The 13,100-nt window shown below is 42.5% G+C and overlaps 1 protein-coding gene across 1 annotated transcript in view; it reads left to right on the top strand.

Annotated features, from left to right (window-relative positions):
• Nucleotides 1-1,712: 1,712 nt before the first annotated feature.
• grhl2b (grainyhead-like transcription factor 2b) overlaps nt 1,713-13,100 on the top strand; it is a 93,388-nt gene continuing 82,000 nt past the window's right edge. The window contains exons 1-6 of the mRNA XM_063186076.1: nt 1,713-1,825; nt 6,444-6,630; nt 7,408-7,475; nt 8,903-9,368; nt 10,140-10,195; nt 10,785-10,947. Of these exons, the coding sequence (XP_063042146.1) occupies nt 1,806-1,825; nt 6,444-6,630; nt 7,408-7,475; nt 8,903-9,368; nt 10,140-10,195; nt 10,785-10,947 (960 nt within the window). The 5' untranslated portion in view covers nt 1,713-1,805. The remainder of the gene's footprint in view (nt 1,826-6,443; nt 6,631-7,407; nt 7,476-8,902; nt 9,369-10,139; nt 10,196-10,784; nt 10,948-13,100) is intronic.

Below are 13,100 nucleotides of genomic sequence, written 5' to 3'. Positions count from 1 at the left end.
CATTTATTTACCTGGCTCGGCTGTGAATGGGGGAGAAATAGGGCCCGGGTGGGACCCGCACACCGGTGGGACCCGCACCCTCGTGGGTCATACACCGTCCCTGCCTCTTGCCGACCAAAGCCACCCGACCCCAATGCTTGGCAATGCAAGGGAGGGGCTCCATTGTCTTCGGCGTGGGTCGCCCATTAATTACCTGTGTGTGTGTGTGTGCTGTGGGGCTGTGAATGGCGGCGCTGTGTGCTGGAAACAAAGGCCTGTGTTCGCTTGCCCAAGGTGTTGCTCATCAAGCCACCTTTACAAAGGAGTCTCTCAATGTTGACATACTAAACCCCAACCCAACAGTGTGTGTGTGTTTGGGTGTGTGTGTGTGTGTGTGTGTGTGTGTGTGTGGGGGGGGGGGGGGGGGGGGTGTGTGTGTGTGTGTGTGTGTGTGTGTGTGTGTGTGTGTGTGTGTGTGTGTGTGTTGGAGGGGGGGATGTGGGTTGGATGTGGGTGGGTGGCACAAATTGGTTTGTTTTAAAGGAGCTGATTGCGGATCACATACAATGGTCTCATTAGAGAGAACAGTGCACTGCCATTGGATAAGGCTAGCAGATGAGGGAGCACAGGGCTGTCTGCTGTAGTCTGTCTGATCCGCTTGTTAATGTGCCAAAAAAGCTGGTTGGGGCATTTGCATAAGTCTTGATCCTTGCTGCCAAATCAGATAAAAAAGATGACATCCTTTCAGTGCATCGTTGACTATTTTAACCGCCTGTGTGTGTGTGTGTGTGAAATCACCCCAGGGCTGTAACGGCCACCAGTGCTGCAGCTCCGCAGGCTTCGTTGGCTGTTGTCATATCCATGAGAAAGAATGGCATGCTATGATGTGCACATGTGTTGACAACATCATGCTAATGCTGGCAGTCTTCACCAAATAATGGCATCAACAAATCAACAACATACTATATATATATATATATATTTTTTTTTTAATCAACAAACAAATAGCTAAAATACAATATTCACACAGAATTGCATTGGTGCATTATTTTGTTCTTGCCATATGCCTTTAACTGATTCCGTTTGAAATTTGATTTATCTCAGATGGTGTGCAATGTAGGCCTATTATATTGGGTATTTGGCATTGTGCGTAAAAGACGCACAATTGTGCGCTATGCATCCTATTGGCCTGGTTTCTCTCACCAAAAGTCCACTTTTGTAATAAAGTTTTCAGCACTAGTGTGTCTCTAAAAACGGTCTCCAGTAACAGCTCTTCTCAACCTTTTAGCGTTGTCCTACTTTCCGTTTGATGCCTGCAGGTAAGGTGGGTTCAACCTGTTTTTTTTCTTTTCTTTTCTTTTCTGACGCGGCAACCTATCACAGAGTTAAGCTCGTGCCCTTCAGCCAATCACAGCCCACGCTTGTCCCTCTTTCTACCAAAGTACTGTACACTGAAAGAATTCCATCAAATCGTCTGTTCAATAAACTTTATCAAACTTTATTATTAGTTTCCAAACCATGCTATAACACAGGCCTATGACATGTGGTGTTTACCTCCCAATTAACCTCTTCATTGTACTAATATTGGCATACAAAATATTGCTGACCGCTGACTGAGATTGGGTTGACCTAGGCGGGGGTGCAGGCAGAGCAGAGGTGTCGTATCGTACCTGGCTGGCAGGTGAGACTGGATTGAAATAAGGAGGGCAGGAAAAGTAGACTTACCTGTTCGGCTCGCTCACTCCGCGCTCAGCCTTACTCTATTACCTGCACCGACTTGAAAGTCCAGTTTCACAAGGAAGGAAGAACCGTGGAGGAAGCGAAATATGTCACAGGAGACAGATAGGTAAGTCTTTCTTCCAGTCAGAGCGACTATATTAGTGCATCCGAATGTTGCCTTCTCGCCAAGCGGAAAGATTTTTTCCCCCTATAGCCTTACTTTTTGGACTTGTATTTACGTTTTCAATTGTGTTCGCGCATCTGAAGCTTGTTTTTACATCATAACAACCACAGGATTTACCTACCACCTATCTAATTGAACAAAAAATTGGATGAAGTACTTTGGTTCCGTTCCGACAGTGTTGGCTGTTGGTATTTGACAAACGCCATTTTCTTGGGAAAGCTACAGAAAGTCAGCTGCTGTTTTAAAACTATCCAAACGGATAACTGTACATTAAAATTTAATTACACCAACAGTCTCGGGAAAAAAGCAAAACATACCCTAAAGATTTTTTCGTGGGTGTTTCTTCGAATGGAGTTACTTTGATGCATTTAAGGGTAGCCTACTTTTTCCCTGTAGCCCTTTTATGGTAAAATAAATAGGAGCATCCAATATACCGCCTTTCACCAAATATAAATTTGAAGTTCATATAAGTTTGGAATTCATTGTTCATCAGAATTATGACATTGGCACTGATGCTAAGGAACAAGTAAAGATTTTAATTTTTGAATGAATAATAGGCCTACTCCTGTCATTTCACAGTGATGCACTCATAGGCCTATATTATGCGTAATACTTGCGTAATGCTTAGTGCATTCCTACATTAACCTTCATCGCTGCAGCAAGATGTGAACATATATGTGGTGAGATAATGACGCGTGTGAGAACGACAAAAAAAAAACAACGATTTCCTGATCCACAAGAATGATATAGTGATGGAACAGTAAAATACCAAGTATGGATAAAGAGAACTTCCTGGCATGGTACTTTCTGTGAGCAATAACAACCTTGACCTCTTCAATTCAATACAAGAGGACATCCTTGGTGAAATACCCAGAGTTATGTAATGGTATTTATTACGCACAAAATTGCCCACAACTGTAGGCCTATATACTGTAGATGGATAGCTTAGGTATATGTGCCCTGCATCCTAAAATGCTTTTGATCAGCCACTGAATGATTTTAATGGACAGCTATTTCACTATTTTTAAGTTACATTATGGTGTGGTGAAATTGGATTATTTTACGCCTTTAGTAGTGTAGGCCAATAAATACAATAAAATAAAGAAATGGATTTTGTTCTCTTATATATTCTCCGGTGTATACAGGAAGTAAATGGATAGATAGAAGAGGTTTTGTCAAAGGTTACATACCTTACTGTACATCTGTCAAGATAAAATAAAGAAATAGCCTATTGTAGTTTTTATATATTCTCTGGTGTAGGAAGTAGATAGAAGGGGTTTTTGTCAAACGTTGCATACTTTTACTTCCTGTCAAACCTCAAACTGCATTTCCAGTTGACTTTCACTGAAATAGATAGTGTGATGACGTGAGGATGTTTGTTGACATAGTGCAAACATAAGAGAGAGGAGAAGAAGAAGGTGGGGAGAAAAACTGATCAGAGACACGCATATAAACAAACCAACCGAGAAGGATGATACTCATATCCTAACACATTCATATCCAGTGGTGGAACAATTATACATGGGCCCCAGGGCAAAACATTGATAGGGAGCCCCATACGGCCTGCCAAAGTCATGATAGGGCCCCCACCACCAATACAGGAGGGCCCTGGGCCCAGGGGCAAATGCCCTGCTCGCCCCTCCTATAGCGCCGCCCATGTTCACATCTCTGAACACTATCAGCAAACTATGAAGAGCAAAATATGAACAGCAATCCAAACAATGGCTTTTAATCAGTCGAATTTAGCAGGCGATAAGATAAGGTGTAATCACAGTGGTGTAAGCTGTTTGACTTGGCATGCTTATCAACAGATTCAGCAGAATAAGTGGAGAAGTAAGCTAGTGCAAATAATGATAAAACCACAAATAATGATAACTGTATTTTAAAATACATGTAGTTATGTAAGATATATGAAATGAGCAAAATGGCAAGCTGGGTTCGATTCTGGCCTGAGTCATTTGCCAATCCTTCCCCATTTCTCTCTCTCTCCTCACTCATTTCCTGTCTCTCCTCCACTGTCCTGTCACAAAATAAAGACAAAAAAGCCCTGAAAATATATTACAAAAACAATCTATGTAGGCTAATGGATATCATTATGATGGCTCTGATGACGGTGGTGTTACTGATTAGTCTATATGTTGTGCTGTGTTTTGGCTTGTTAATGGATGTTGCTGTATGCCATGCAGGGTTGCCCCTGTGGTGCCGAAAAGCGAGTCCCTGCCAGAACACGAGTGCCCCCATTGAAACCAATGACATTTTTTGAGAGAAAATTATATTCATTTTTGCAGAATGAATTACATAATTTATGAACTAAAAATATGCCTAATGAAACATTACTCGTCCTCCACTTAATATGAGCTATTTGAATGAAACCGTAACATTTGTTAGGACCATTCTTCGATTCTTTTATGAAAATAATACTGAAATTGTAACCAGCTCTTTGTAATACTTCCAGAAGGAATGTAGATGCTTTATTGTGTCGGATTTGTCTGCAAAAATGGGTAAAAAATATCTGAAAAATTGGTCATTGGTTTCCATTGGTTTCAATGAGGGCACTCATGTTCTGGCAGGGACTCGCTTTTCGGCACGACACCCCCAGCACGTTATTGCTAAGGCGGCCACCTTGACAAGAAACACCTACCACCTTGACTAGGTCCCCTGAACAAGATTTCATGTTGTGAAAGTCATTTCTAAAGTAGCTTAACCAAAGCGGGAAGCACTGCCATTAGTAGTGTATGGAACTTGATTCATGATATACTGTACTGATACTGTATATATAACAGCTACTGCCATCATGGCCTAATGGATATTATGATGAGGGTGATAAGGACGACAAAGATGGGGATGATTAACCTATTGTTGTTACGACTATTGTTATTATTATTGTTATGACTATTGTTATTGTTATTGTTATGACTATTGTTATTATTATTGTTATGACTATTGTTATTATTATTGTTATGACTATTGTTATTATTATTGGTATTATTATTATTCTATTACACTTAGCTGACACTTTTATCCAAAGCTACTGACAGATGTTACAGGGTATTGGTTACAGGCCCTGGAGCAGTGTACCCATGGGGATAGATGCCTTGCTGAAGAGCACTTCAGCCATGGAGGGAGGAAGGGATGGGTTAAAGTGGGAATTGAACTTGCAACCCTGTGATCTATACAGTTCAACTCCGTAACCAGTGGTGTAGTCTACGTAGAACGCGGGTATACGGAGTATACCCACTTCAAAATTTCAGGGATTTCAGTATACCCATTTAAAATTGATTGTTCCATTATTTACAATGGCACAAATATTTACAGCATACCCGCTTCAAAAAATACTCAAATATACAGTATACCTACCACAAAAAAGTACACTACACCACTGTCTGTAACCATTACACCAAGGCTGCCACATTACACTCTATTAGTTGACTGGTCAGGTAGATAACCATGAGAATTAGCCTAAGCTCTGCTGCATAATCATGATTAATAATCGTGATCGTGATTTTGCCCTAAATGTTATTGCCAGCAGCAAATGTTTAGTTTGTGTTTTACAATTGATTTACTAATGATATATCAATGCTTATAATAGTATTATAGATGCACAATAAACCATTAGCTAACCATTAGTTAACCATTTTTGCGGAAGGTTATTGTGAAGTGTTACCCATTTGGACTTGCAGTAAACGACAAATTAATATAACATTTCCCACTCATTTACAAAAAATATGTTAATGTTTTGTTCATGCTTTTGCTATACCCCTTATTATAAAGTGTTACTACCAACAATACATTTGTAATCCAAGGGAAAGAAGATTCACTGCACACTGATGAACTTGATTTTGCTGCTTTTTTATTTAGTGAACAATTACAACGCGTTTTGCCTGAGCTTTGTCAGGTTCACTTGTTTTTACTGTGATGACTGGACAGTATTTTTTTTTTTTTTTGGGGGGGGGGACTTTTTATTTAGACAGGACAGTGAAGAGCAGGGACAGGAAATGAGTGGGAGAGAGAGACGGGGGAGGGGCACAGATTGTCTGATGACCCGGAAATGACCCGCATCGGGAATCGAACCCGAGTCGCGTCGCCTGCATAGCTGTCCAGTGCCCAGCCGACTTCACCAGCGCCTGTAAATGGGCTGTGCATAGAATAGATCAGTGTTTCTCAACAGGGGTGCCGGGGCACCCTGGGGTGCCTCGGGCCCCCTTCGTGGCTGATACATAAAATTATGTAATATAATACATATTTGTCTGAATTGATAAGTTAATGCTTGTCAGTGGAATCTTTCATCTGCCATTTACGCACAATAAAGTAAATATAGGTCGCCCCATGGTCAGCTGCAACTTCAAACGTAGGTCGTGTGACGTTTCCAAATGTGTTACTTTTCTAAGCTTGTGTGGTATCGGATGCGATGCCATGCTACGGCTTGTTGGTTTGGGGTGCCTTGAAATTGTTCATGAATTGAAAGGGTGCCTCGCCTTAGAAAAGGTTGAGAAACACTGGTGTAGATCTGCGATGCATAGGATGCCAGATCTGTGAATAATGCATCATTTTGTGCTTGCAGTAAACGTCTCGTGGTGGTGGTGCCCAACGAGACGTCGTTCCACCAGCGGAGGGCGTACACGAGCGAGGACGAGGCATGGCGCTCCTACCTGGAGAACCCCCTGACGGCCGCCACCAAAGCCATGATGAGCATCAACGGGGACGAGGACAGTGCCGCCGCACTGGGCTTACTCTACGACTACTACAAGGTAAATACATTACATTACACTGCATACATTACATTACATTACATTACACTACATTACATTACATTACACTACATTACATTACACTACATTACACTGCATTACATTACATTACACTACATTACATTACATTACATTGCATTACATTACACTACATTACACTGCATTACATTACACTGCATTACATTACATTACATTACACTGCATACATTACATTACATTACATTACACTACATTACATTGCACTACATTACATTACGAGGACAGCGCCGCCGCCCTGGGCCTCCCGTACGACTAGTACAAGGTGATTACTTTATATTACATTACATTATTAATTACACTATATTACACTGTGCTACATTACATTACATTACATTACACTACATTACATCACATTACATTACACTTAGCCACAGCACTGTGCTTGCTGTATGATTACTACAAGGTAAACATTACATTACATTACACTTTATTACACTGTGCTACATTACATTACACCACATTGCATTACACTACATTACATTACACCACATTGCATTACACTACATTACATTACATTACACTACACTACACTACACTACATTACATTACATTGCACTACACTGCACTACACTACATTGCATTACACTACATTGCATTACACTACACTTAGCCACAGCACTGGGCTTGCTGTATGATTGCTACAAGGTAAATATTACATTACATTACACTACACTACACTACATTAGATTACACAGCTACAATGTGCAACTCTCTATTGTATTTGTGTCATTCACACAGGTTCCCAAGGAGAAAAGGGTTTTGCCCATCTCCAAAGTACTTGAACTTTCAGAGGAGCACGAAAAGAGGTGAGCGGCTTGCCAAAAAACATGACAATATGTATGTATATTTCCACTGCACCATTGAACTTAGAGTATTTCTAATAAACTTGAAATATGCTGTTATTACACAAGTGGGAAGTGAAAGAGCTTAAACTCCCATAGTACTACACTGTTATGACAGAACACAGAATCTTTACTAAGACATAACGAATTTGGTTATTGCCGTTCTGGTCACGGGAAAAACGTATAATGGTACCATGTCTAAATTTGAAAGGAGACGATAAAGGTCGGCAACTCTGTGCAATACTCCCAAACTAAGTGTAATGGCAACTAGAGATGTCCGATATTGGCTTTTTTGCCGATATCCGATATGCCGATATTGTCCAACTCTCAATTTTCGATTCCGATATCGGCCGATACCGATGTCGATATATGTGGGTTATTTTTCCTCAAAACAAATTTTAGGTAACATTACACATCTCCTGTTGTGGAACAAAATATGCTTAATTTTATTGTAACGCCCCACTAGATGCATTCTCGAATGCAACAAAGCTTTCCAAATATTAACATCGTCTGTGCAAAATAGAAAAGTAATTAAGGAGAAAAGTGTGTACAGTGATTCAAGCATTATTATATCGGTTTTGATAGGTCAAAAATCCGATACCGATATTGACCGATATTACATTTTTATGTATTACCGGGCCGATAATATCGGTGGGCCGATATCATCGGACATCTCAAATGCTCTTTTCTTTCAGATACCTTCTGTTTGGTCCAGAACCTGTGCTATTGATGTACACACATTGTCTCACTTTTTAAGTATTAAGTATTTTTTGGGGGGGTTTCAAGCCTTTATTTGTTTTTGTTTTTTTATGAAAAAGGATAGTGGAGGAGAGACAGGAAGTGAGTTGGGAGAGAGAGATGGAGAAGGGCCAGCAAAGGACCCAGACCAGGAATCGAACGGGTCGGCCATGTAGCAGTCAAGTGCCCTACTGTTAGCGTCACGGCTTGGCCATTCTCGGACGTTTTGGACCGATGCTTACATTTGCACAGGATCGCTTTGTTCCCTACCGTTAGCCTCACGGCTGGGCCATTCAGGGTAGTCATGGGTGAGCGGTTCGGGCGTCAGACTTGCATCCCAGAGGTTGCCGGTTCGACTCCCGACCCGCCAGGTTGGTGGGGGGAGTAATCAACCAGTGCTCTCCCCCATCCTCCTCCATGACTGAGGTACCCTGAGCATGGTACCGTCCCACCGCACTGCTCCCCATGGGGCGCCACTGAGGGCTGCCCCCTTGCACGGGTGAGGCATAAATGCAATTTCTTTGTGTGCAGTGTGCAGTGTTCACTTGTGTGCTGTGGAGTGCTGTGTCACAATGACAATGGGAGTTGGAGTTTCCCAGTGGGCTTTCACTTTCATTCTCGGACTTGTTTGACCGATGTCTTTCATTTCCCAGGAACGCTCTGGTGGGCAGCAGTAGCGGCAGCAGCAGCCAGGGCGGCGACTCCGAGGCGATGGACAACCGCGTACAGGTGCTGAAGTCGCTACCCGTCAACCTGTCCCTCAACACGGCCGAGTCGCATCACCTGTCCGAGTCCAAACGCGACGCGCTGAGCAGCAGCGGCGGCGGTAGCAGCAGCAGCGGTGGAGAGGGGTCGGAGGTCAGCAGTGCGGTCGCCGTGGTGAAGGCGGAGGTGTACGCGCCCGTGTTCATGGGGGCGGGCGCCGTGCACTACCGGACGGACGGCGAGGAGCAGCATCACGGGCCGGCGTCGGTGGCCGTGGCGACGCGCGTGGTGTACGAGCAGAGCCAGAGTAGTCACGCCTACAACGCCGTAACGCTCACCGCACACGGCGCCCCCTATGGGAAGGACGAGCAGCGCAGCTCACCAGACAGCACTTACGAGGAGGACAACAACGGGGTGAGTGTGTGTGTGTGTGTGTGTGTCAGGGCTTGACATTAACTTTTTCGCTTGCCGGCCACTGTGGCTAGTGGTTTTCCTGAGTCAATAGCCATCCAGCTATTCTACTAGCCACATTTTTTTTAATCATGATGCTGTACATCTAACCTCAGAAGATGAGGTGCTTAAAGCAAGAAGATGAGTGCATGGGTTTCAACATGGAAATAAAACAAGCAAATAGAAACTGAGTAACTGAGCTTTTTCTTGAACTTAAATACAAACAATTGATACACAAGGGGCAAAGTGCAGAATACACGCTATTATGATATGTCATCATAGAATGAGCTACCTGCCAAATTGGCTAGTGACACTGAAATTGTTACCAGCCACAGCAAAGTTTTACCAGCATTTGGCCGTTTGGCAGGTGCCAGTGTCAAGCCCTGGTCTGTGTGTGTGTGTGTGTGTGTGTGTGTGTGTGTGTGTGTGTGTGTGTGTGTGTGTGTGTGTGTGTGTGTGTGTGTGTGTGTGTGTGTGTGTGTGTGTGTGAGGACAGATCGGGGTGAGTATGTGTGTGTGTGTGTGAGTGAGGACAGATAGGAGTGAGTGTGTGTGAGAGGACAGATCAGGGTGAGTGTGAGTGTGGGTGTGTGTGTGTGTGTGTGTGTGTAGGGTGCCATGAAATCAGATGGGCAGCCATAGACAACAGCTACGGGGAGGACAGATCGGGGTGGGATGCGGTACTATGTAATAACACTACGAGCACTGAGATTGTCATAATCTTCTCTCCAACAGAAATACCGGCCATCGTCCCTGGGCACAGACGAGTTTGTGTTCGATCAGTCTGATGTGTAAGAAAACATAAAAGATTTTTTCTTTTCACCATATACTTCACAATCTTTAAAAAAGATAAAGAGATCCCATTGTCAAAAATGTGTATAAAAAATCTATTTTATATGCAGAAAACAGAGTGAATATTTTATTTTATTTAACCCTTTCATGCAGAGCCTTTGTTATTGTCTCACTATTACCAATAGCCTTATTGTGGTACTTAAAGGTGCAGTGTAATATTTTCTTTCCAGAATTCATGCTGCCCATTCACTAATGTGACATTTTTCATGAATATTTATATTGACCACCATTATCAAATTCTAAGTGTTCATTATGACTGGAAAAATTGCACTTTTCATAGATGAAAAAGGGGGATCTTCTCCATGGTCCGCCCTTTTGAATTTTCAGAAATAGCCATTTTTAGCTGCAACACTCACTGTACATACTACATACTAGTAATTATTAGTTTATTATTTAGTAAATATTCATGAAAAGATGAAATTTGGCAATAGGCAACACAGTTTCCATGATCAGCATAGCTGCAATACCTGCACTGGCCACCATCTTACACCTTTAACCCTTTGCCTGACTCTCCTCTCCGTCCTTCAGGGGTAGCGACACTTTCCAGTACACCCTGGAGGCTACGCGCTCGCTGCGCCAGAAACAAGGCGAGGGGCCCATGACGTACCTCAACAAGGGCCAGTTTTACGCCGTCACCCTGAACGAGACGGGAGCCAACAAGCGACTCAGACACCCCATCAGCAAAGTCAGGGTGAGTGGACCCCAACTATTACACACCATACCTGTCAACTTTGAGCTCCCAAAATCTGGGAAAATTCCCATATTTTAAGCCAAAATCCGGGAAATTTTCGAAAGGCCAAATTCTGACAGTCAACGGGATGACAGAGGCGGATCGGACGGTGCGTTCTACTCTGCTTTTCACAACAGCGTGATTGCAAAGACAGTAGCCGTCTAAAATCCCTCAGCACACGTTTTACAGCGTGGAGAAACAGCGCAAATAGCGCAATGAGTTTCTTCTTGCTGTTTTGTTGCACAAGTTGTCTGTTCGTGCAAAACTTCGTGCTGGCACAGGTTGTGATTAGGTTAATGCATGATTCGCTGTTCCGAGGCTGTTTTATGCGTTGCATGAACTAGTCCGGCAGCCAGAAGCCAAATATCAGCCGAACCCAGTTTCGTCTGATAAAGTTTTTTTCTTTGCAGTTTGTGGTTGCCTAAGGTGTACCTATTAAGATTCCAGACGATGCCCGGTGATATCCCTTGAGCATTTTCAGATATTGAGCCTTTTATGCTTGATGTGCTGCAGCCATAGATTACAACAGTCTTTGGCTCCCAATTCATGTTATGCTGACCAAATACCAGAGATGGGACCAAGTCACTAATTTGCAAGTCGCAAGTAAGTCTCAAGTCCTTCCAATCAAGTCCGAGTCAAGTCACAAGTTACGACACATTTGACCAAGTCAAGTCCAAGTCCAAGTCATGCCAAAGCCAAGTCAAGTCAAGTCCAAGTCCAAGTCGTGCCAAAGCCAAGTCAAGTCCAAGTCCAAGTCTTATTTTTTCCAAGTCGTTAACAAGTCACCTTGTATTATATGTGCAATATTGACAATTACCTTTGGTCATAAATTCATTACCTCTCCACACTGCTTTGCATGTCCCCCTTCGCCAGTCATGTCCCGAAAATCGACCATGGTATACTATGATTTCAGTTTTTTGAGCATGGTTCGACATTGGTTTTTAGTTTTACTAGGTTTAACTATAAATTGAACCATGGTTTTACTCTGAAAACTAACCATGGTTTTACCACGGTTTATAATTATTCATTAAATTACTCTTATCTTTTATCCAACGCATATATTGGTGACAGTCCTTTGAGCAATATTGGGTTAGGTGCCTTGCTCAAGGGCACTTCAGTCATGGATGGAGATGTAGGAAGAGGTGGGTTTAAGGGTGGGATTCAAACCTGCAACTCTGTGATCTCCAGCCCAACTCCCTAACCATTACAGCACGGCTGCAGACAAGCTTTCATGTTTGTTTGGGTGACCATGCAACCCACAATTGATCATATATATTTTTTAGCATGGTTTTTGACTATGGTTGAAGGTAAATCATTTATTTTTCTTTCTTTCATGCATTTTTTCACACACAAAATGCAAAAATATATATATATTCATTGACTTGGAGCACAATTGCAAGTCATTGCAAGCTAAAACTGTCAAGTCGAGTCAAGTCTCAAGTCAATAGCGTACAAGTCGAGTCAAGTCACAAGTCACTCCTAATATTGGCAAGTCAAGTCTCAAGTCGAGTCATTTGTGACTCAAGTCACAAGTCAGTCCGAGTCACAAGTCACAAGTCCACATCTCTGCCAAATACCCTATACCATACTTATTTTGTGTTTGTTTACATGGTGGGATGTGTATAAGAACAGGTGGTGAGGTATGGACATCAGTGGGGGTGGGGTCATGCATGTTTGGGGGCGGGGCATTCACCCAAAAAGCCTGATTTTTCAAGTCGGAGACACAAAGGCCAACATTTCGCCAAACGTGGCTTTATATCTCATAGTGGGTTGTTTGGTTTTGCTGTTTGTAGTTGTCCAACACTTACCCATCAGGATAAGAGTGGGTGATGTGCCAATTTCAGATATTAACCCTTTCATGTTGATTTCGCTGCAGCCATAGCCCACAAGCTTTTGACAGCTTCATAACTGCACTATGATTAACCATAGAGCATTCTGGGTGGTAGCAGGGCTCTAAATTAACTTTTTCCACCACCAGCCAATTTGGCTAGTAGACATTTTTTCTTACTAGCCAAATGGAAGGTCAACTAGCCATTTTTTTATCTCACCAAAATAAACCATGCTTTCATGTTGCTTTTATTATTATTATTATTATTATTATTATTATTTTATTA

The sequence above is a fragment of the Engraulis encrasicolus genome, chromosome 20, assembly GCF_034702125.1.
Source record: "Engraulis encrasicolus isolate BLACKSEA-1 chromosome 20, IST_EnEncr_1.0, whole genome shotgun sequence".
Taxonomy (NCBI): domain Eukaryota; kingdom Metazoa; phylum Chordata; class Actinopteri; order Clupeiformes; family Engraulidae; genus Engraulis; species Engraulis encrasicolus.
The sequence above is the reverse complement of the archived record's forward strand: the minus strand, read 5'-3'. Positions and strand labels throughout refer to the sequence as shown.